This window comes from Argentina silus (assembly GCF_951799395.1).
Source record: "Argentina silus genome assembly, chromosome: 14".
In the NCBI taxonomy this organism is placed as follows: Eukaryota; Metazoa; Chordata; class Actinopteri; order Argentiniformes; family Argentinidae; genus Argentina; species Argentina silus.
Genome location: NC_139668.1, coordinates 7128399 through 7154236, shown reverse-complemented (window position 1 = coordinate 7154236; position 25838 = coordinate 7128399). Strand labels below are relative to the sequence as shown.

At 46.2% G+C, this 25838-nt stretch overlaps 1 protein-coding gene across 4 annotated transcripts in view; it reads right to left on the bottom strand.

The window, feature by feature from the left end:
• Nucleotides 1-97: 97 nt before the first annotated feature.
• Nucleotides 98-25838, bottom strand: part of hivep1 (HIVEP zinc finger 1) — a 45276-nt gene continuing 19535 nt past the window's right edge. For 3 of the 4 annotated variants that reach the window (XM_083684551.1, XM_083684550.1, XM_083684552.1), the window contains 7 exons: nucleotides 14479-14532; nucleotides 5418-11077; nucleotides 5111-5241; nucleotides 4670-4845; nucleotides 3934-4035; nucleotides 2279-2826; nucleotides 98-1837 (listed from right to left, as the gene is read on the bottom strand). In XM_083684551.1, the coding sequence (XP_083540677.1) occupies nucleotides 704-1837; nucleotides 2279-2826; nucleotides 3934-4035; nucleotides 4670-4845; nucleotides 5111-5241; nucleotides 5418-11077; nucleotides 14479-14532 (7805 nt within the window). In that variant the 3' untranslated portion in view covers nucleotides 98-703. The remainder of the gene's footprint in view (nucleotides 1838-2278; nucleotides 2827-3933; nucleotides 4036-4669; nucleotides 4846-5110; nucleotides 5242-5417; nucleotides 11078-14478; nucleotides 14533-25838) is intronic. The other variant, XM_083684553.1, reaches the window with a different exon arrangement.

Below are 25838 nucleotides of genomic sequence, written 5' to 3'. Positions count from 1 at the left end.
TGTCAACTTCAAACTGAGACAAAGGCCTTAAAACATTATGTTATGTAACTGTGTGTCAGGTGCTTCAGAGACAAAAGACAACTGTACGACTTGTACATTTGTAAACAAAGTTTTACTGATACAGTTGATAATATTGATACCGCAATGTAAAGCTACCATATTACACATACCTATGGACTTTATGAATCATAATGGGCACTAGATGGAATATAATAAATAGTTGAACACAACATCTGTACACAGAAATATTGCCCCAAATCCATAGAAATGTACATATACCAGTACAACATCTATTTTTCCATAAATTTACGATTGACACAAAACCTTCCAAAATAAAACTGGTATCCTCCATATTCTCTGTTTTAACTTCCATTTCATTTCTAAATAAACACAAGCAACTACTGAATTTATAAGGTCATATTTACACGTTCCCTAAACAAGAAACTCCAAAAAGGCACAATTGTCTATACAACATGTACAAAAAAGAAATTGTCTGGAGCGGACAAAAAAAGTAAAAATAAAACGATTGGTCATCATTATCATCATTATAATTTCATCATTTATGATTGCACATACAATATGAATGTCAGAAACTGTGCTTTTGAAAGGAGATTTGCAGATAAACAAACCCCTGAAGTGTTTTCAGTCTTACAAAGTGACAAGCATTACAAAAAGTGAACAAAGAGCTTTTCGATTGGGGCTTTCAGGTGGCGATGACCAGTCTGTCTTCGTCGTCGCTGGACGCTTCGTTGTAGTCGTCAGTTACCTGTTGCTGGGAGAGTGCTGAATGCCTCTGAAGCGCAGGCTCACTAGTGCCCATCGCTGGTGCCTTTTTACCACTCTCCACACCCCCCTCAGAGGCTGGGGGAGGATGTGGTGAAGATTTAACCCTCTCTTCCTTTTCCACAGTCTGTGTGTGTTCAGTGGCTCCTGGCCTGGAGCTGGGCCTGCTGCCTGCTATGATTTCCTGGGTGGTGTTCACCAACAGAGTGGTGGTGGTATATGATGCAGACGGACTGCTCCCTGAGGGTCCAGGCTCAGTCTGATAGGGCCGGGGCCCTGGGGCCTCTGGGCTCCCATGCCTCTCAAAGGGACCAGGGAGAGGACTGAGGGCAGAGAGGGGGCTGAGGGAGGGGATGAGAGCTGGTAGGGCGATGTTGAGGATCTGTAGCCCAGGGATGTGAGTCTGGTGGGGGCCTGAGCAGCTCTGAGAGGTGGGACTGGCAGCCAGTACCTGCAGGCCCAGAGTGGCATTGAGTGACAGACCCTGCTGGGACAGGAACTGTGCAGAGGCCATGCCCGTGTTAGTCAGGCCCATGACGTTGAGAGTCTCTAGACCCATTGACTGTAATGCCTGGGAGGCCCCCAGTGCCTGCAGCCCAGTGACCTGCCCCAGGGGGAAGCAGGGCAGAACGCTACTGATAGGCTCCTGGACTACCAAGGGCTGGGTGTGGGAGCCATTGGGCCGGGGGGAGGAGTTGGGGGCCGGCAGGGGGCTGGTGTTCCGGTGGATGACACTCATGGCCGGGATGGTAAGCTGGACAGGGCCGGCCTGGATGGGCACAAAAGTGGAGTAGGCTGCCAAGCCAGCGGGCACCAGCTGGATCCCACCTACGGGGACCATGCTGTAGGGGGAGCGAGAGGGCTGCTGGGAGTGCAGAGGCAGGTGGCTGAAGAGGTGCGTTTGGGTCCCTGTCCCTGCTCCTGGTAGTTGGGTCGGGCACTGGGAGAGAAAGTGCAAGGGGCCTTGGGGCGCGTAGGAGGAAGTCTGAGTGCTGCGGTCAACAGGGACACCTGACTCGCTCACTGGCAGGCTGGGAGGTGCAGTGAAGCCATCCTAAAAGAGAGAGAAAAAAAAAGAAAGAGAAAGATGAATAAAATGCAAAACTTTTTTACTGAACAGCTGCTATTTTGCTCGGTCTCCCTTGAAAAAAGACATAATCTATTCTATTTCAAGGGCCTTTCTGGTTGAATGAAGGTTAAATAAAGTGTGAATAAATTCATTAAAAAGAAATAACGCTATGTATAGAATACCCTGATGACAAGACACGGGCAGATGATCTGTAATTAGCTGCTAATCAATGAAAGCTGCTAATCAATGAAAGCTGCTAATCAATCATCGGTTAGAAATCCATTCACCTTCGCCAAGCATTCACAGCAGCTTTGCTGAAGTGCCTCGCATGCGGGATTCAAGGCATGGGTATGGGTATGAAAGGAAGCGCAGAGAGACAGGCAGGGAGGGGTGGAGAGACAGAGAATGGGAATACATGGGTCTCACCTGGCCGAGCTTGGAGCCCTTGCCCGGTGCGGGGGGACTAGGGGGTACGTCAAAGTCGGGGTAGTCGATGGACATCTGCCTGCATGGTGAGACCGGGCTCATCATGTGAACTGACTCTGTGTCAGAGGTGTGGGAATCAGAGGTGAGGGCGTGGGGTGGGGGGGAGTAAGGGAGGGGACCGGGACTGGAGCAGGCTCCGGAGATGGACATCTGCTTGCAAAGCGAGACAGGACTCATCATGGGGACAGACTCTGTGTCTGAGGTGTAGGTGTGAGAGTCTGAGGCAGGACCGAGGCCAGGGGGCTGGGGGTGGGACAGGGGGGCTGGGTTTATGGACATCTGAGCCAGGAGGGCACTGGGAGGGACCTCAGCCTGGATGAAGGGGATGTGCTGGGGGCTGGCGGAGACGGAGGGGTTGGTGGACAGGCCGGACTGGCTGTCGTCCTCCTCCTCTTCCTCATTGTCGTCGTTGTCATCGTCATCGGCGCCGTCCGAATCCTCACCATCCGAGTCTGGCCGGTCGGCACTACCCACTTGGCTGCGGTCTCCTGATGAAGAGAGATACATAGGTCGTAGTTTATCAGTTTTTGTGGGTGTGTACAGATATTCCAGGTAGAATTATGGATACAGTATAGAATATGGTTCAATTTCAGTCAAAAATACCGGTTCAGATATTATAGATATTATTTTCAGATATTACCATATTGACACAATGAGATGGGAACTTCAAGATGAGAAGGGGGAATCAAATCGCTTCTATTTCTGTATCACTTACACAAAAAATGCATCTGCCAGTGAATAACATTAGATTGGGTATTCTAACACTGACGAAGTGGTATTTCACATGACAGATAGACCACCATAGAGCCCTGAGCCTCGTTGCAGGCAGAAGAAGAAGAAAAACAAATATGCTCTCAGCGGCTGGGACCATAGAAAGCTTTCAGGCAGCCTCTCTCTTTTTTTCTAAAATTAGACGCAGCAATTTCCTCTCTCTAAACGCTGTGCATGCCGCCCACATGAGCTCCGAGTTAACAGGGGAAGAAGCTGCATTTAGAATTTCTAATTAGACCGTGGCAAGGCTATTGATCCGCATAGCTACAGACTGCAGGCAGGGACAATCCGCATTTCATAGCTGTAGTCATTATATTGAAAACTATTTAACAGAAAGGGTGAACCTGTTCTTAGAACCCATAGAAGACTGGTGAAAACACAGAGTATGAAAAAAAAAAAAATCTATCTATGTGTACGCCACTTTGTGAGCATTATCCAATTACAGATGCTGTAGAGGTCTAAACCAAGAGGATACTTGATTTAAATCAAATTGACAGAGAGACACTTACTGCAGATACCTCTTAATCAAGGGCTGTAATTCACATTTGTTTTACGGTATAAATACAAGGTTAGACCTGAGTGGTACTGTAGCAGAGAAGTGTGGCTTGGGATTGTGGGATCTGACACTGAAAATGTAAGACATCCCAATGAATCTGTAATTTAGATTTGACCCAACAGGAATGTGTGCGTTTATTCCCTCTTGCTGAGCTGAGAGTTATTCCAGTTGGGCTCGATTGTATTTGTAACAGGAAGGACATCTATGGCTTTCAACCACAGAAGCAGATCTTTGTTTTATACAGTGGGGTCAATGCTGAAATGTGTACCTGAGTCGTCAGCATCCTGATCGTCGAGGAGGCCCTCAGACACCCCCATCTCCATACACTTCTTACTGTGGGCCTTGGACTTCATGTGCTTGGTCAGGTTTCCTGTAAAGAGGAGGCAACAAGGTCTTTCAGGATGGGAGGACCTCATGCAGCACAGGAGTAGTTTACGTAAGAGAACCCTGTCTCTGGGCAAAGCTGTACTGTACGTAATGGATGAGTAACTGATAAAGAAATTTTTTAAAGGAACGTGGGATGCACTGACACTGAGTACTGTTCTGCAGTGTCGCGTGGGTAGGCAGGTTCGACAACGGTGAATCATACTGGCCTTTTTTAAGAGACAGAGAAACAAAGTCTTAAAAAAACGGAAGGCTTCTAACAGAAAAGGATCAGAGCGAAACTGATGTATGCTATTCAAATTAAAAATGCCTTGAGATGTAAAGCTTGGTTGAAAGAATTAAGCAAAATCCAAGAAGAAGATCTAGCGGGCCATAAAAGTCTACCCACATATGTTCATTCCAGATTAATTCTCCTGTAATTACGCTGAACTTTGGGCCACGCGACCTCTTCTCCTACACAGTAATATACTGTGCTTTATGACTGTATAATTTTGTTCAGTTTACACCCATATATGGGCTTAGAACAACATGCCATCAGCAGTCATAATAAGATAAAAACTGGGTTCCAAATATTATTTTTTTTAAAAACAAAACATCCTACTGTCAGCCTGAGCTCTGACCTTTAGTCTTGAAGGAGAAGTTGCAGTGGGTGCAGTGGTATGGTCTGACGTCAGAGTGGGTGCGGATGTGTTTCCGCAGCATACTCGGCTTCTTACATCGGATCCCACATTCCTCGCAAATGTATTTGCCACGTCCACGCCCTCGAACATACACATACTCCTCATTAGATTTGTATCTGGAGGGTTGATAAAAGAGATGAGAGACAATTAATAACAGACAACTGGTATCCGTACACCTTTTAAAACCACACTTTAAAATGTGTCCATATAATCAAAGAATGAAGCACCAACATAAATGTAGCAAATCTCACAATGGTATTTATACTTCAATTAGGGGTACATTTCATTACTTGAAAAAAATAAAATAATAATCATTACAGAAAATACGACAAGATATTAGATACTAATCAAGATCAATTATTTTCCTGCTTGGATACATACCCTCCATCAAATATCTTGACTCTCCTCGGTTCTATTTTGGATGAATCCTTGTCTGACTCACTGCTCGGCTGAGTCTCAGGTTGCACTTTGCCAGTATTCTCAGTTGTCACAGATTTCTGAGGGGTTAAGACCTAGGGATTAAGATGATTTGAGGAATTAGCAATGTCACACATTTAAAAACATTTTTATCATGGAATTGTGAATTAATTAGATTTGAGTATTATGTCAAATTAAACACAGATACCATTAAGTGCAAAATGCACAATATATATATATAAATAAAACAAAATAGAATTTTTGTGCTTACCTTAGGCATGACATCTTTCAGCTTGCTTGAATAGGACAAGATGTCTGACTTCACACTCGTGGTTATGGCTTCAGTGTAGTGTATTTTCTTGGACTTCTGCTTTGAGTCGAAGAGAGACATCACCACCTTGGTAGGCAGGCCCAGAGGGTTGGGGTTGTTAGGGCTGATTGCCCAAGTGGAGTAGGCTGAGATCTTCTGGTCTGTCTGTGGGACATGAATAGGCTTCCTCTTCATCAGGTAACACCACGTGAAGGTGGTGGCAGTTTTCAGGCTGGGGAAAGAAAGTCGATGGCTATCTCTTGTGTTGACCACAGACACAGATGAGGCCAATTTCACCTGTCCATGGAAAGTCAAGGGCCTGATGGGAGACTTGGCGGAAGACCATCTCTGTTCCTCACTCCTGTCTCGAGGCTTCAGTGTGGCATTTGCAGGCACAGAAGATCCGTGACTTGCTGGAGTGGTATTCAATGCTGTGCATGGCTCCTGTGGAACTATAGTGGATGTTTCACTTTTCACCACCTGCCCAGTGCTCTCTGATGTCATAGTCTTACGGTGCTCATGTGTCTCTGAGCCCTTTTCACCATCTGGTTTATCATGCTGCAGTGGAGGGGCTTCAGTTTCGATGGGACTGTCCACTGGTTCAGTGGTGCACACCTGTCTGATAAGCTTCCGTTGCCTGGAAACCTCTGCAATCTTAGAGTTTAAATAGTTGACTGACCTGCCATCAGTGAGGCAGGCAGCACCATGTTCATCTTTCGCTCGCTTCTGGTGTTTTTCCATAGCTATGTCTAAGCTGTTGGCAGGGGAGAGCATTCGCTTGCTAGAAGCAGTGGGTTCCTGCTGAGGGCAGAGGGTCACAGAGGCCATTTTTTGGGTGCAGTGTAAAGATCCGAGGGAGGAAGCTCTTTGACCTTCGCTAATATGGCTCTGGTTATTGGACATTAAACTGTGTTTTATTTGAGGACCAACCGAAGCTTGGGACCTGTCCTTGTTAATATCTGGTACAGTTTGTATGTCACAGTCTACAATATTAAGGGATGAGAGGCTACCTTTTCTGGCCACTGAGGGGGAAGAGTTCATATGGTCATGAGTTATCAGGATATGAGGCAATGGGGCAACACCTGCTTGGCCTTGGGAAGATGGGTCATTCTGTAGCCCCCCTGGCAAAACAATTGATTGTGTCTTATTCTCTACAATCTGATGACTTGGTGCATAAACATTGTGGAGTACATCTGACGGCTTTGAAATATTGATTATCTGATTGGCAATAGGTATGGTTAAGACTGGCAATGCTAACTGAGTCCCCTGTGTGCTAGAGAAAGAGTATGTTTGACTTCTCAGAGCAGGGCACTGGAGTTGGTACTTGGGCACAAAGCTTTTCCTGTCTTGAGAGTCAGAAGACTTGTTCTGAGCATCTCCCTGGCCCACTAATACATGGGCTGGAGGTTGCTGTAGCTTTTGGCATGTCTGAACCCGAGCTGTTTGATGCCAGGGGTGTGGAAGGCCATGAACTTGGGGAAGTTGAGTTTGGCCACCCAAGTTAACGCTTTGCACCATTTGTTCATTCTTTTTCAAGAGTGTTTCCCCAGAATGCAAGATAAATGGTTGAGCAATGGGAGGCTTATTGGTAATCTGCTGAGGCCTCTGTTGAGATACTGTGAATACATTTGCAGCAGGGAGCCTCTGTAGAGGTATGGCATGCTTCCCCACATGCTGCTGACTCTCTGGCCCAATTTTTAAACTCATCTGGCGGACCATGGGCCCCCTTCTCCTCTCAATAAGAGGTATCTGTACAGCTGGGGAGGCTTGGATACTCTTTGGCTGTTCCATTGGTGACAGCGACCTTCTGGGAGACACACTACCACAATCAAAGGATTTGCTGCGATAGTCACACGATATCTCCACTGAGGGTTGAGTGCAACTGATTTGTTCAGAGGCAGCGCGTCTCATCATGCCAGGTACACCCAGAGTGTTGAAGGCTACTGGTAGCCCTTGAGTCTCAGATATTTTGTTGACGCTTTCTACTCTAGAGGGGCTGTCTGACCTAGATGGTTCATCCCTGTCAAAGGAGGCTGAAACACTGGAGCACCTAGAGAGGCTACTGTCCCGGCTGAGGCTTCGAGACAAAGAGGACTCAAAACTGGATTCACCTGAGGAGTGTTCCATTTGAGCTAAGCGAATTCTTTTCTTCTTCGGTGGTAATTTCTCTGTGGGCAGCTTGGACAGACTCTCACTCCTTTGGGGCCAGTTGAATGTATCTGCAGGTTTTTCCACTGGCTCTGTAACCTGACCCTCATGCTCCCTATCAGGCTCCTCTGTGACCAGGATCTCAGGGACCTGAATGTTGTTCTGACGGACCAGACGAGACTGTTGGACAGGAGCACAGCTCTCCACTACAGATGCTAATGTACCGCTGCCACCACGGCGCTCCATCCCCTGTTCACCTTTAGGTATTGACATTCTCTCATGGTAGCTCTCTAATGCAGCATTAGCTGCAGCTTCTGTCTTTGCCTTTGCTATATTCTGGGCATCTTTTTCCATGAAATCAACAGGGGAAGCTCTGTCAATGGATTCAGAGGTCTCGAAGGAATTGGGCCTGCTTAGAGAGTTGGTATGTCTGATGACTGACGTTCCACTACCTTGCCTCTGCAAATCCCCTCTTTCTTTAATAGAAGTGCTGATCTGGGCCTCCCTTATCGGTGACAGTCTTGAATCTGATGTATCTGTACCTCTTGCTATGAGCTGAATTTGAGGTATTTGCGATGGATTACTTTGAGGCTGTAGATCCACTATGACAGGGTGCTGAGAAAATGGCCGCCCAGAAATGGCTGTTGGCAATTGGCAAGAATCAAAACTAACAGAGCATGGAGGAATGGTGTCAGTTGGGGATTGGTCATCATCATCACCTACACTCTTCATTTTCCTTCTTTTTCTAATTGATGTCTGTGGTTCCATTATGCCAGAAATACCTGTTGTTCTAGAGACAAAGGGCTGCTGTACACTGCACTGAAATACATCCTGCTCAGTCTCTCTGACAGCCTTGTTTTTTGGACCATGAAGCTCTGAGCAATAGAATTTCTTATGATTTTCAAAATTTTCTAGTTTTCTGTACCGGTTGCGACAGGTCTCACACTCATACATTGTGCCCTTAGGCTGCTGCGCTTTTCGGTTTCTGTCTTGACCATGCTCAAAAGACCTGCTCCTTTGCAATATCTCTGTGGACACACTAGACCCATGGTAACCTTCATCCATGGAACGGAAAGAGGGGAGGCCGTGCCCCTCACTTGTGGAAAAATCCTCTACTGCTACTTGCCTTACAAGGGTACGAGAATGTATAGCTGGATTTGGGGTAGATGGGGCAGATGAAAATACATCATCATTAAAGGAACTAATTTTGTCATCAAATGACTGACAGATACGTAGTGGGTGGGGCTGGGGGGCAATGTTAGGTGGAAGGGCTGAATGCCCTGGTGTTGTGGGCATAGAATTACTTCTTGTTATAGGTAGACAGTCCATTGGTGGATACTGAGGAGGTACAGAAAGAAGAAACACTGGCTTATTTTTCTCTGTTGGGGTGAATGGGGACTTCGGTATGTCTGAGCTAGAACTTGACCTTCTTGCCATTGGTTTAAGGTCAAACTGAAAAGAGTCTTTAAATATGTAGGATTTTGGGGAGTCTATGCTACCTCTCCTGGAAATAGAAGTCCTTCTTGGTTTGACACTGTCAAGCTGTTTGTTGTCGACGACTGCCTCATTGTCAGATATCAACTTTGAGATTCGCTCTTCGAGAGAGAGTGCTTTTGTCTCTAATGGCGGACGCATCTGTCCTTGTACCACACGAGGTTTCTCTTCAGCTGCCACATGCATGATCGTGGCAACCACAGCAGGGAGATTTGGCAGTGCATTTTTGGACACATCCATGTCTGTTGGTGGGGTTATCTTGACAAAGGGACTTGGGGGACTCATGGCCTGGTCTGCACTTTCAGAGCGTGAGAAATAACCTGAGTCTGTGCTGCCTAGACTACGGGGACTAAGCAGGCACTTGCCCTGCTGCTGCTGGGAAAAGTCTGTTGCCTGTTGCCTCTGAAGCTGAGCATGTCCGCTGCCCAATGGAATGCACTGTTGATCCTCATCCTCGCTTACTGTGTCCGGGTGGGGGCTTGTGCAATCCACCTCTTTCAACGACGACAAGACAGTGATGTTCGACCGTAGATTTGCAGCTTGGAACTCACGTTGCCTTTGGGCAGTAGCCTGCTCTGGGGTGGAGTCTGTGACTCTTGGACTGTCAGCCCGCAGAGGGGACACATTGACTGGGTAGACAACCACTTTTGGAAGGGTAGCTGTCACCTTGGGTTCATAACCCCTCTGACTAGTTGTTGGTTTAAGCGCCTCATAAACAGCCAATGAGTCTGCCTCCCCATGGCTGCCAAGTGCTGTGCCTGCACTCTGCAAACTGCTCTCAGAAAAAGCTGTGACGCTACTTTGCGAAGAGTCAGGGTCCAAGTCTGCTGTACTGCTCTCTTCATCACTCTCTCCACTCTCCTCAACATCTGAATGTGCACCCAGTGCTCTGTCAGACTCTTGGGATAGGGACCCACTTCCAGAGTCAGAGCGGGCAACAAGTCCCAGTTTTATTGCATGGGCATGGGATTTCTTATGCTTATATAGATTGCTCTTTGTCTTGAATGAGAAGCCACACGTAACACAAGGGTATGGTCTCTCTCCTGTGTGAGACCTGATGTGCTTGAGTAGCACACTGGGCTTTGCGCATGCCCGACTGCAGTATTCACACACATACTTCCCCTGCTTCTTGGGCTTCTGGTCCTTTGCTGAGATGCTACACATCTGTTCAAGACCGAAGTTCACAACAGTGGCCATCTGGACTGGGTTGTAACCAGGTGTGACGGGGACTTGAGTGGTGCTGGGGACACTGGCTGATAGGGACTGGCATGTGTGCACCACTGGCGGCTGACTCTGAGGTAAGGCATTGGAGCCTGAGGGAACGGGGGCATGAGTTAGTTCATTTATAAAGTAAGCCTGCATATGGGCAGTCTGATGCTGGACACCAAAATGTACAGCTGGCATAGCATTAAGTTCACTACTTGACTGGGCAGCGTGAGTGAGACCTGGCTCTCCAATGTCTGTGACTGAAAATGAGTTTTTTCTTTCGGTCAATGTGCTGAAGTCCGGCTCCATGGCCTTGAGCAAGACCTCAAGGGGAGCACTGGTGTGGAAAGGAGAGTCACCCTCACAGCTAGTTTCTCTGCTCTTGCTGTCCTTGAGCTGAGACTCTCCAACGACAGAAGAAGACCCCTCGTCACTACTGATTGGATCAAGAGACGGCGTCTTCAAGGAGGATGCTTCCCTCTGCTTTAGCCTCTCATGTTCAATGGTGGATGTAACTCCCGGCTGAACATACTCAAGATCTTGATTCCGGGTTGGTGAGCTGGGAGGGTCTTGAGTGGGGCTATTGGGATAGGAGCAGGAGGGGGTGGCTTCCTTGGATGACGCACCGTGTAGAGTGGCTGCAGTGGTCTTGGATTGCAAGGGCTTCTTCACAGGAGATTTGGGGATTTTCTTTAGCTGATTCTCTGCCACAACCTTTTTCCTCTTCAGTCCCTTTATGTTGTCTGCACTTCTTCGGCTGCTCTCATTGACACCTATAGAATAAATAAAATAAAAGAATAACATGAATACATTAAATAGAATTATAACATTTAAAAGGGGTAATCTGGGATTCAATAGAGACAAACAAAGCGCTCTCCCTGCTACCTTATTGGTAAACAGCTGACGGATGGGGCTGGAGAAATGTAACCATTCTCAAATTCACAGACGAGCTATGGATGCAAGGACTGAGAATCCATGAGATCAAAATCATGGTTTTAACCATGTTTTGAAGCTATACAGTGTTTGTTTACAATTACATTGTTTACAAACAATGGAGTAATACAAGCTTATATTTTGGGTTCTGATAGGATAAGCAGTTGAACAAAGCTCATGAGGCATTTATAAGTTCTATTCTTCAGGAATCAATGGCTATATATCATTAATTTAGAAGTCCAAAAATGGATGTACCAATCCCAGATTGCCCCTTTAAATGAATTTAGCAGTTTCTGTAATAAAGACAATAAGGTAACTTTCTGCTATATCTGTGTAATAACACTATAATTACACGTGTAACAGCACTGTATTAACATGTTAAATTCAGTAATTGCATGGTAAATGGAATTGCAGTTTGTGTTGTAACGCATGTCGAACAGTGCTCTTTATTCCACATAAGATGTAATAACAGAAATAAATAAATAAATGCCATTACAAAACCGCTAAATTACATAACTATGCAAATACAAAGCAATCACTTAAGTACGGTGTGAGTAATGTGTTTAATACATATTATTACCAGGGTAATGTAAATGTTACTACAAAGATATATGGGCAACAATGTAAAGTGTGACCCAGAAGAAAATATTCAAATGGGCTTAAAATCCGCATAGAGAATCACCCATCAATGCATTTTTGTTTTTAATTTGTCAGAGTTTGAAGAAACCACTCTGCACACTATGCTACCAAGCTCAGCTTGTTGATCAGTTGGAAGTTGGTTACATAACACTCAATGCACCTATTCCAGTTTCATCAAAACAATTTTGTGTGCAGGCACATTTCTAATATATTTGTCATATTGCATGAAATATTTAGAGCATAATAATCAACTAGTGTGCATCACAAATAAAACTCCTCATCAACATCATCATCATCCTCATCAAATCAATGTTTACAAATCAACTATTGTCATAAATCCTCTGTCTTTCACCAAGGTAAATGTCTGTACTCTACCTGTAGGTCAAGGTTTTGCTGCTATAGTATAGCTGCAAACCACTGTCAAATCCCTGTCTGTTGATTGTTAGAACATCCATCCTCCACACCAACACAAAGCCAACCATTACCTCTGCCTTTCGTCTTTGACAGCTCGCTCACGGATGAGCTTTCTTGTTTTGGGCTCTGGAAGTTCTCCTCCGCCGCTGTGTGTCTGAAGCCACTGAGGCCCACGCATCATTACAGTATGTATAAAACCCACCCTCTCCCTCTCTCTCGCTCTCTCGCTCTCTCTCTCTCTGTTTCTCTCGCTCTCTCCCTCATTCCCACTCCTTTTCATACCCTCATAACCTCTCTCACTTTCACAATAACGATGCGAATTTGATGGTGGATGAATCAAATGTCTATGTTAATACAAGGGTATCGCATATGGTGCATGTGTGTTCAGTAATGAAGTCAATCCCAGATTGGAATTAATCCTTGAGACCCCTGGCACTAAAACTGTGTGAAAGTATTTACTGCTAGATAATTGCTGCAACACCAAATACAGGGAGACAAACAACAGATGTACTTATAATTAACGAGGTGAGAATTGATAAAACACAGTTTAAAGCAATACCTCAACACTGCATTGCTTAATCCTTGGCATATCTTGAATGTGGCTTACGGGGGAGGACATGTGTTCAAAATCATTCCAATTATACGATGAATTGCAACAAGTTCTTCTCCATCATACAATGATGAGCTACTGCTCGGAGACACATCATTACCATGCGGTTGGGTTGAATTGCAGCCTTTACCCTCTGGGTGTACTGTCAGTTGCCCAACAATAAAAGACCTACTGTTTAAACCAGACGCACCCAAAGCAGGGAGTCCCATAAACTCTTCAAATTGGCCTAGAAAGAGTGGTTTAGGAGTGTGGTTTTAAAGGACCCATTACATAAGGTTTGCTTTGCCCTGTCATGGTTTCCTGGCTTTTCAAGGTATTTCCCCATTACACATACTGTAAAATGAGGTCAGGGTTCCTATTGGTCGAACCACATGATATTGGCCATAAGGAAAGACTGGGTCCTACAGTATATGAATCAAGTCATTGTCTGTACATAACTAATGTCTTTCTCACCACACCATGTGATACTGTAGCTCTGAAATTAAATTTTAAATTATACGTTACACGGCAAGCCCTTAGGTTAGAGTGTAGAAAAAGAATTAGGCTTACTGCAAGGCATTTGGTTTAGTAATAGAAAAAGGTGTGTGTCATTGGTGGCCAAGTATGACAGCACTATTGATAGAATAAGCTACTTTTAAAAGTGCCTTGCCAGCCAAGGGGATTAACATGTGACTGACAGGCCTGGTGACATCACTAGCCGATGTATTTTGAGAAGGGGATTTAGGTACTCTTATTAGGTCATTCAACACATGCCCCTCCCAAACTCATTCTAAAGAGAGACCCAGAAATGCATGCTTACACGTTCAAAAGAGAGTAAGGTGTTTAAAAAAAAAAAAAAAAAAAAAAGAATCCTGAATGTTCTAGGGATGAGGTAACTTGCCTTGAGGTAAGTGCCTCCTAGTTCTCAGGCGCTGTTGAGCATGTTAAGATTGACTGAAAGTTAAGTTGAGAGCTAACCCTGTGCATAATGATGTTACATGCACTGTTACATCACAGACAATCTAAAGAGCATGTAGCTCTCTAAGGGCATAAAAAACAGCTCCAGTGTCAAATGTACCAGTCAATAATTGTACCAGCATTTAATTCACTTATTTTAAAAGGTCCATGGAAGGGATGGCAATAATCTTAACAAAAATATCTGTAAAACATATTAGCAGCAGCCCTGTGGTCTATATGTTGTTACTCAAATAAGTACAACTCCTAACACTGTTCACATGAGAGTAGAAAAGATCTTATGACTGAACAAACACTTTAACCTCATGTAGAAACCAGGCAAGCTTTTTCATTAAACAGGTTGAGGAAATACAGACGCAACATCCAGGCAGTAAAGTAATTTCCATAATAATGAATGGAATGATTGGACTCCACTGACACCCCACACAAAAGGACCAATACTTTTTCCTATTAAGAGCTCAGATGAAATACACTTCCTGTATTCCCATAGAACACCAGCAATTGCAGACTTGAAATGGCACAGAACGTTCTTTACAAAAACACTGGGCTGTGAAGAGGATCGGAAAGTAAAATCATTCCCAATTCCTTTTGAAGAAAATGTGACTCGTTGATAAGAATCCTTACCTTTCTGTGAGCCTTTAGGATCTTTGAGTTCTTTCTGTGCTTCTTCGATTTTATCTGTAACACAGGGAAAAAGGAAACCATTTTCAGCAGAGAAACACCCCTGATCGTCCAGTATGCACCGAAGGCAATGCAGAAAATGTAGCCTAACTAATGATACTGGGGATGCTTCCCACACTGGTGTTTTGGGATGAAGAAGGGTTTTCTAATGAAAACCAGACATCCTTCCATGGCGGAGGGAGGACACCGGAGCGTTATGAAAACCATCATTATGAACACAGCACTTGATATTCAATTCCACAGATTGTGAATGTGATTAATGGCAAAGGTCGAATGAGAAAACACATTACCACTGGGTGCTAATTCAAATGGTCTTTAAATCACTGAGGAGGTTCAATATGTCATTGTCAACATATGGATCGATTCGATTATTTACGTCCTGCGCACATCCCTCACAGACGTCGATCATCCATCACCCCGATCAGACCTTTCACACGTCATGATCTCCAACGGTCCAGGAATCAGTTTAATATGCATCATAAGGACACGTGGGAGGGTGTTTACACATAATCACTGGCTATATGTTACTGTAATCAATATTGTAATTGTAATTATATAAGTACGTTTAATGTAGCTTGCATGGGGGTGTTCGGTGCTGTGTGGAACGGGGGCGAGGAAGGGGAGAAAGAGGGGGGAGTAAACGCCCCCTTGCATCCACTTAAGCAGAGCCTCTTCTACAGACTGGCCGTGGGAGGAGGCAGGAGGGCACACACACGCACACAAGCACATGCAAGTACACACAAGTACACACAAGTGAATTATGTCATCCTGAGTGAGTATTCCTCAAGTCACACCCTGCTCTCTATATCCCAGGCACACGCCACAGCTTACATAATGCGTCCCCACCCTAGCACTGCCGCGGAGAAAAACAAAGGCACCCTTCCCAGCAGAAACACAGCAACCAAGACACACAGGGAGTGGACAAAAACAACCATAATGTAGTAGTGTTTTTTTTGTGTGTGTGTGTGTGTGTGTGTGTGTGTGTGTGTGTGTGTTTTGTCATGTGCGCATGTCTGTGATTGTTTGGCAGCACGTCAGGAGCATGTGTCGTGTCGGGAGTATGTTTGTGTATGAAAGACTGTGTGTACTGAGCTCACCCTGTGACAGCCAGGGGATATACAGCCCGCATGTTCTTGGCACATGACGCCTGGTTGGTATGTCTCCAGTGAAGGCATCAGTAACCTCAGAGAGAGTGCATCACCTCCCCCCCAGACTCCCCCAGACCCCCCCCCCCACCTCAGCTTCAGTACTGCAAAACCACATTTATAATTCACCACAACTAACCCCCCCCCCCCCCCCCCAACAGCTCCCCTAAAGTATTCCAAAGATGATATTATTGCAGCCCAATTTCAACATCATAAATACTTATATCAGTGGTCAGGGGATTTTTGGGGGTTAGATTTTAATTTGTTTTACTATGATATGTTTTATTGTTTGCACAGCTCTGTACATACTGTATGTCTTGCGTGAGACCGCACTCGCAATCTAATCTTAACTGATTACTACCCAACAAAAACCTTTTTAGTGGTAATGTGGGCTAGGGGACCAGAGCATAAACCATAGCTCCGATTACCGCTGTTACATAACAAACCACAAACAGGCAAGACCCCCCTCTTGCTGAAGACAACCATTAAGTCAGGACCACTGCACCCAGTGCTGACTACACTCAGGCTCTGAACCATGGAGAACAACATGAACTGATGAGAACCGCATGAACTATGGAGGACGGAGGGAGGGAGGGAGGGAGGGAGGGAGGCAGGCAGTGCTCTCCTTGGTAAAGAAATCCTAAATATTCCATCAAAACGCAGGACTTATTAAGACAGCAGGGAATGATTATAGGGTTGTTCATATTTCCCTCATTATGGTCTCGAGCTGTCGTTGGTATTACTGTGCTGGCATTGTGAAAGGACCCAGACCAGGTTTTAGAAGGGCTTTTATGATGTGATGTTTGACATGGCCGGGGTGACAGCAAGGTTTTTTTACCAGAGGGTGAGAGACATTCATCATGCGATTTCATATGCCTGTAATTTTCCTACCCAGGGGAGCAAATAAAAAGATAATAAATAAATGCTGTGTGTTGCCAGTGATGAAAAACAGAGCGCAATTCGCAAACATGGTCCGTGACTGGAATTTATAGAGAGGGAGAGAGTATGTCTCAGGGTACTGAACTCATGAAGCTGTTTAAAAATGTTGCCAATTACTTGACTGTATATGAATGTGATCTTAGCGAAAACCAAGAGGAGGTTATGTTCATATTATGGTTTCATACTTTACAAGAAGCATACAAGCCTCTAGAAAGCCCACACTATAAATCCGTTCAATACAGCTAGATTTAAATTTCCATGTAACAAAAGACACTGGAGAAACATGGACAGGTTTCCTACAGAACAAGCAAATCCCCCCTTCTCCACCTCAGACAGAGCTGCCTAAAGGGGAAAGCAAAGAAAGAAGCTGACTGGTTCTCCCAAAAATGTATTAATTAACTCTAAACAAATAACTAAATCTATTCTACTCTACACGTTTCTACTCTACTCAGCATTAAAGCTGTGGGGCGCCCTGTGTGCTGTGTTGTGTAGTGTAGAAATGGTAGCTAGCCAGACCTGTGTGTTGTGTTCTGTTGTGTAGCGTAGCGGTGGTAGCTAGCTAGTGCTCTGGGCGTCCTGTGGGGGTGTTGTGTTGTGTTGTGTTGTGTTGTGTTGCGTTGCGTTGTGTTGTGTTGTGTAGTGTAGCAGTGGTAGCTAGCTAGTGCCTTGGGCATGTTGTGTTGTGCTGTGGAGCATAGCAGTGGTAGCTAGCTAGTGCCCTGGGGGTGTTGTGTTTTGCTGTGGAGCATAGCAGTGGTAGTTAGCTAGCGCTCTGGGGCACCCGTGTGTGAAGTGTGTGAGTGGGCAGAGCTGCCACGGGGCAGATGGATCAGCTGCAGAGGTGTGTGTGATTGATGGCTGCAGCTCCTCAAGTGGCCTCCCTCTCTCCTCTTTTCTCTCTCTATCCCTCCCAATATCTGTCTCTCTCTATCTCCCTATTTATTGCTCTCTCTCTCTCTCTCTCCCTCCATTTACCTACCTCACTCCCTCTCTTATGTTTCTTCTCTCCTCTCTTTACCTCTCTTTCACTCCCTCACTTTCTACCCCTTTTTTCCTTTACACCCCCCCCCCCTCCTCTACCTCTATCTCTCCCTCTCTCCTCCTCTGCACAACTTTCTCTGCCCAAATACGGAGCTTCCGGAAAGCACAGCGATGCAAATCGAGGATCTAAGCAGACAAAGAGAAAAGGAAGGGCAAAGCAAGGAAACCAAGGTTGAAAAAAAAGCCCACACGAGTCTCAAGGTAGAGGACCCTCATGTCAACTTTGATCTATGCAACGTGATATCTGAGAATAACTAAGGGATCAGGTTGGGGAGGGGTTGGAGTGGGCGGGCGAGGTGCATGTCAATTAGGTAGGGAGCCGTGGGCCCACTGTCTCCTCTATGGCGCTACCATGACAACCAGGAGTCCTCATTGCCTGCTGCCCCCCCCCCCCCCCACACACACACACCCCCACCCCTCTCTCCACTCTTTTCTTCTGTGCGGGGGGAAAATGTGATTAGATTGGTCCCCAGAGGACAGTATGACGTCACCGACATCACAGAAGAAACTTGGTGCGAGTGTCTGCGTTACTACGGCCACCTGTTGAGAGCCTACGCTGAGCCAGCCGCACGGAGGAGGAGCACTACGGTCTGCTGGATGGGTGGGAAACCCATTCAACTTCCAATTAAGTCTCCCGTTTTTTGAATAAAAACCCTGAAGGAACGGTGGTTCAATAAATAACTAGCATCGGAGCAAGACTGTGAGAAAAAAAAAAAAAAACCTGAAGAAGGCAGCTTGCCTCCGAAACGTTGGTCCAATAAATAATTGGCATCAGAGCGAGAGAGGATGCGGCTCTCTTTCTTGCTTGCTTTTAGGTAACGACAGGCCAAACACGTTTCAACGAGGAATGAAAGGAATGGAAGGAGCTGGTGTCACCTTGCCTTTCATAATGGGCCTAATCGGAGCCATTTCCTCAATGAAACAGCCAGTGTCAGCGGGAGAAATAAACGGCACTTTCAGATGAGCCAGACCACTGTGCCACGTTACCGCCGACGCAGTGGAGGGCTCATCTGCAGCAGAGCCCTGGCGCTGGGCTCTCCCGCTGTGTGTGTGTGTGTGTGTGTGTGTGTGTGTGAGTGCGTCCGTGTGGCATACCCACCAGGCTGCCTTGGGCAACGCCCATCTTCTCCTGCTGCAAAACATTTCAACCAGCCCAGCAGCCAGCTTAGCCATGCCAAACCTCGCCAGACAGTGGCCACCAATGGCCCTACAGTACCAGTCAGCCTGTTTATGGAAATATGGATAGTCCATGTGTGCGCTGCATATGTGTTTATTATATGCTAGGTCTATCTGACGCCAGGGCTTCAACAAGTGAGCACAATGCCAGTGTCTCAGACAGACACCATGGACAGATGGTGCTATTGTCGTCCAAATGCCATAGCAGTCACAGGACCAGGAGCAGTCAGCAGTAGAGGCCTAAATCATCATACAGTAGACCGCAGCATTCGGAGGAGCACCCCGTTAGCTAAGCCTAGTCGCTTCATCACACCCCGGCGTTTAATGTTCTTGCAGATTGTATTACGACAAATAGCGTTTGTAGGTTGGTGAAAGGTTAAAGTCATTTGCCTGATAGGATGTAACACTCTCTAACACACAGGAATCTTGTTGAACCAGGCGCGCACAGACACACAAAGACACACATAGACACAGACACACACACACACGCACACACAGGCGTGGGTTGGGGCCTGGCAGCAGGCTGTTGTCTAGGGACAGGAAGGTTGGGCTGAGGGCTGTACTGTAGTGTTACCATGCCGAGCCACAGCACTCCAGTACTGAGGAGAGGAGCTACAGCCGGCCTGAGATGATAGGAGCTGACAGCCGCCCCCCGCTTCTCTGTCACAGCGAGGGAGGGAGATGGAGATTATGTAACTCGAGCACCTCCACCAGACCCCCCTACACACACACACACACACACACACACACACAAAAAAATCACACTCACCCACACTTGCAGATACACACACAGGAACATTCTCTAAGACACACACACACACGCACACACACACACACACACACACACACAGGCTCTTGCTATTCATGTCTTTTCATTGTTACTGTATCTCTGATGACAGGGGGCTGACAAGATAACAAAGCTGTCACCCTGTCACCGACTCAAGCTTTCTTTAACAAGGAGAGACTGATTTCCTGTAGATACAGTACGACATACCACTATGTAGACATGAACAAAAACAGAATATCCTACTGTTTTTCCACACTGACATATTGGGACAGATAGAACAGTAAGCCTGTGAGGCTCTGCTGCCAACAAGCTTAATAATAACCATGGTCTAAGCTGCAGTGTGAACATTGCACATTTCATGATGATTTAAAGAAACCTCCCCAGATTGTATCTGTCTGCTCTTCCTGTAGCCTGAGTAGGAGACATGCTTACAGTAGCATTACTGCAACCCTGCAACCCCCCCCCCCCCTTTTCTCTCTGTACAGTCAGTCAGTCTGACACACACATTTATGGACACACCCTTCCACGGAACTTTCATTGGGTCATAGGGGGAGAACAACCAATCACAGACAAAAAAAGGGAGGGGAAAAAAAGCGTCCCGGTGATAGAGGCAGTCCAGTAAGCTGCCCTGGACCCTCCCGGTTACGGTCAGAGGGTGACACATCCAGGAAGCGATATACAAACAGATTTCCCCTTATTTTCGTATCCACGAGTTGTTGTTATTTTGTTAGTACCCGTTGATTTCTGGGATTCACCAATGTTTTGTTATTTTTGCTCTTCTCTTAGGTAAGAGAAAATCTTGGTCGAGGGCACTCTTACCAAGATAAGAAAAAAACATCTCGTTTTCACGGTCCACAAATTGTTTGTCCAACGCAAAGAAACATAAGTTTTAAATTTGAGGAACGCATTCATATCATATGATCAAATTTCGATGATCATATGTTTTAGAGTAATTATAATGATTGGATTATAACATTTGTGGGCTAAAGAAATATTATTGGTCCATTGATCCCAATTAAGACAATAAAAACCCTTGGATGATATTGCCTGCGATCAGCAGGCCATCCAGGCCTTACGCAGGCCTTACGCAGAGAAGGGGTTTTTAGAGATCGCTGGTGGGGGCTTGAGTCCCTGATGTGCCCGACAGTGGATCACTGTCTGTGTCGGGGGCTTCAGAAACTGATGCACCTGGAGCGGCATCACTGTCAAGTGGAGCGTCTGTCTGGACACCTGTCAGTACCACCTCTCCAATTATTACTTGATTTCTTATGTCTACTTGCGAGACCGCCACCTCCTCCTGTCCTGCTCCAGTTGATGTCATAGAGCGCTTGGCTTGGGCAATGTGTTTTTTTGCTTCCATTTTCATGTCAAAGCATTTTCTTTTCATTTCAGTTACTGCGCGTCCCTCCGCTGACACGGCATTTACAGCATCACAAACGTTGTGCCATTGCTGGGTTTTTGATTTTCCTGTAACGTCAGTACTGACGCTCTGGAAAATCACATGTTTACTTTGTTTAAGTTTATTTAACAGTGCATCGATTTCACTGCTGCTGAAGTTCTTCTTCTTACAGCCTTTTTTTGGTGGCATCTCTCCAATTCTTGGGCATGTGGTATTTCCACACGGGACAATACCTGCCCTTATAGAGTGTTTAGGAGGCCTTACCTACGCTAATAACAAACAATCGGCCACGCGCCTCCAATGTACGATCAAGTGGGATTCATCATTCAGAACCCCTGGGTAAGAGCAGATTTGGATGGTTAAGAACGTTTGGTTCGTTCTGGAGTTGACTTCTCTTATTTTTTCTCTTAACAGAAAATTAAGAGAAACTATAAGAGACATTTAAGAGAATGTTGCTGCATGAGGCCCAATCTCTCCGTTAGGAGAAGAGGAGGGGGAGAGGAGAGGGAGGGGGAGAGGAGAGGGAGGGGGAGAGGAGATGAGGAATCCCCCAGCACAGCTACGGTACTAGCGTGTCCCATTACCCTGCAGTCGATCATCATCAGCAGACTGAGAGTCTAGTACACTGTGACTTCCCTCGTTCCCTCCCTCTATCCCTTTATCAGCCAGCCTGGGCACTGGAGCAACTCGCTCTTTATCAAACCTAATAGAGAAAGAGGGATGGAGGGAGAGAGAGAGAGGGAGGGAGGGAGGGAGGGAGAGAGAGAGAGAGAGAGAGAGAAAGTGAAAGAGACTCACTCACAGACGCTGGCGAGAGGGAACCGCTTCCCAAACGCTCTGCGCAGCAAAAACAAAGCATTGTAGCGAATCCCTCCTGCTCTCTCTCCCTCCCTCCCTCCCTCCCTCCCTCTCTCTCTCCCTCTGCAGTTATAGATGGATCAGCCTAGTGAGCACTCTGCTGGGAGAGAGAGCAGGTGGGAGGCAGGGATGGTGCAGCATATCCCCTGTTACGGCAGGGCGTGTGCCTCTGCCTCGCTCCAGTGTCATAGACTGAGGGAGATGGTTGTGTGTGTGTGTGTGTGTGTGTGTGTGTGTGTGTGTGTGTGTGTGTGTGTGTGTGAGAAGCATGGGAGAGAATGGCAATGACGATGCCCGGGCTGGCAGGTCTTGGAAAAAACACACCATTACCCACTGCCTCGGGCAACACTTAATAATGTATGGCTGTAGAAGGGGAAATATATCTTGAGGGAGAGAGAGAGGGAGGGAGGGAGGGAGGGAGGGAGGACAGAGTTTTGAATGCAAGTCGCACACACACACACACATCATATGCAAGTGTCGAACAAACCCGACTTGGATTGAGCCGGCCAGTTGGCTGCTACAGCTCATTGTCCACCGTAATGAGTAGACACATGTCAAGACAGAGAGAATGTTACAGCTATATTAAAATATGCAGAGCACAAAGCACATCATCTTAGCGTTCTCTGTCTGAGACACACACGCACGCACGCACGCACGCACCCATTTTCACGAGAGGGAATTTTGAAATTGTGCATTCAATATTAAATATGTGGATTTTGTAATGGTGTATTTACACACATTTATGACACACACATATTTGACATTACACACACACACACACACACACACACACACACACACACACACACACACACACACACACACACACACACACACACACACACACACACACACACACACACACACACACACACACACACACACACACACACACACACACACACAGTGGCATTGTGCCTGGTTGTTCCAGTGAGGCTGGATGCAGGAAACTGTGGGTGGCAGGAACAGCAGACTGGCGGCCCCTGATTGTTGGGACTGCGTGGGCACTCTTGTGAAAATTTGATATAACAAGTAATAACACGGGAAGGAGGATGCTATACACGAAATGTGTGTGTGTGTGTGTGTGTGTGTATGCGTCTGCCACAGTGGTGGTGGCAAATGCGAATTACGCCACTTCCAACTGTGTTAGACAACGCAAATTTACTGTCTAATAATCTGGCCTGCACTGACCAAGAGACAGACAGGCTGCCAAGCCGACACATACATGAGCCAAAGCAGAGCTAAATCATCATTTGTTTCTCTCAGCTGCAGATCATGGAAGGAAGGTGTGATCACAGAGCTGAAATCCCCTTGACCAAATGGTGATTCAGATACCCTGTTCACAGCTTCTGAAACCGTTACCAAAGGCTGCCTGCAGAGAACTCCACTGAGGTACTGACTGAGGAGTTTTTTATACAAGGCAGCAATCAGAATGTTAAATATGTCATAACGGGTGATTTTGAAACACATTTAGACTGCATTATATATACAGTATAGTCTTCAGTTAAGATGAAAAATAGAATTAGAATTGGAATAAAAATGAGAATAATAAGATGCCATCTCATTTAAATACCACCTAGATTAACGTTTAATCAAACAACTAATACAAATGAATCTACTTTATCATCATTGAATGAATGATTTCCTCTAGGGTGGTGTTACTTAAAAAAAGAAGCGGGATTTAAGACGGGGAGAGGAACCATCATTGACATGCTACAGCAAACCCCCAACTGTACACAAACACCCACATAGGAACCAATGAAAACGGAAAAGGAAAACAAGTCACACGTCAAACCACATGGAGTTAACATCTCAGGTTCTCCGGGCCGTGACACAGAGCTAACATCCCCACGCCGGTTCCACTTAACTGAATCCACAGTGTGACGAGCATCGAGTATCGTCAACGGCGACCGGGGCACGTAAGGGCAGGAAGCACGTTTCATTAGTTTCAGTGAGAAAACAAACTTCAAACACACACACACACACACACACACACACACACACACACACACACACACACACACACACACTAGCTCTGTGGATCAGTCGAGGAGAAAGGGGGGTGGGTTTGGGATGGGATGGGGGGGATGTGTGTGTGTGTGTGTGTGTGTGTGTGTGTGTGTGTGTGCGTGTGTGCGAGTGTGTGAGTGTGTGAGTGTGTGCCGCATGGCTCAGACAAAGATAAAAGGCCTTTTAATGCATTCCGTAATCACAATAATTAATTAGAAATACTTGCCCTGAGGTTGCCCGTCTTTGCATACTTCACAAAAGCTAAGCGCTTCGTCGATGCAGTCATTAGCCAGGGCAATTAGGTTGGAGAAGGCTGCCACTCACACACTCCTGGTCACACAACGATCCACTTCTACAAATACACCAGTAACAGAAGACTGAAAGTAGTCTACTGTTGCCTCCTGTCATATAACAACCGAAAGAACATCAGAGGCAGAAAACATCTGCACCGTCATCCCCGGCCGCATGACTGTCCACTTGTTGCCAGGGCTGTTGTTATGGTGGGTGGTGCTCTGTGAGTGACAGCTGACTGGCTGTTCCCTGTCGCTTCAGATCTTGTCAGACGTGTTCCTCTGGACTCTGGCACTTAGCAGGAGTCATTCCTGAACAGCCCTGCTTCCCCCTGGGGGAGTCTTTCTCCTCGTCCACCCATACACTGTAGTCTGTCTATCTGTCTGTGTGTGCGTGTGTGTGCGTGTGTGTGCGTATACTATGGTCATGCACTGACTCAACAACAGGCTATGACCCCAGGCTGACCTCTAACATTCAACAACACCCTTCAACACTGGATTATCACCACCCACTGATAACAGGCTGTACATCTCTGTGTCATATGTGTGTGTGTGTGTGTGTGTAGTAGAACACAACAGTAGTATACAATAGAACAGAATGTTCACTTCTTACCCTGCCCTGATCCCTCATGTTAAACAAATAATGGTGACTCTCCTTGTGCTGAAGAACACAAAACAAAAGAAAACTAAAGTAAACTAAACAAAGAAAAACAACCAACTCTTTGTACTGCAGACCCATCTGTCAACACACAGTCACAAGTGCAATTTCCGCCCAATCAGCTGTGGGGCTGCGGTGGTCATGAGGCGTTGCCAGTGGTTTTCTCAGAAAAACGTGACGAGGAGGGGAATTCCTGTCAGTGCAGGAGGGGGAGGGGGGGGGGAGGGGAGGGGGGAGGGGGGGGGGGGGCAGGGCCAAACCAAACAGAGCAGGGGTGATGACGTCATTCAAACATGCTCGAGCAACCTCCAGGGGTTCTCTCTCTTCTGTCTTCTCTTCCATCTCTCTCTCTCTCTCTCTCTCTCCCTCCCTCCCCCTCTCCCTCTGTCTCTCTGCAGCAGAGTTCCTGTGAAGTGCCAGGGGCATGGGTGGAGGGAGGTAGGCTCTGCCAACTGCCGTCTACCCAACTTCTCTCACTCAACAGGCGAGGAGGAGGAGATCCATGTGTTCAGTGAGCCTGTTTTTCCCACAGCTTGGTAAACAACTCTGGTAGTTTTCCTGATAGCTGTGGTGTTATTCTAATCTTGCAAAAAAAAAAAAAAAAAAAAAAAGGGAACAAATTCTCCTGATAATGAACCGCTCAATTTGTTGTGATCAAGGACTACAGTTTAATCGGCAGCATGGGGGGCTTAAATAGTCAACGTAAGAAGATCTATTTAATTGCTTGTTGCAGCGGGGCACCGTTTAACATTGATTCCCGGGGAAATGTTTCCACAGTGGTTGTGATCGTGCTGTAGGGCCCAAGCCATATGGGGGACACTGTGGGCATCAAGAGAGCTTTAGAGACTTCTAGAGGATAGGGGGTGTGGGGGGTATTTTAAGGGAGGGAAGAGGATAGGGAAGGGGATGGGGGTATTTTAAGGGAGGGAAGAGGATAGAAAAGAGGATGACAACGTAACAGTGTGGCCAAGGCAAACCACGGATCAGCCTGGTCCGTTAC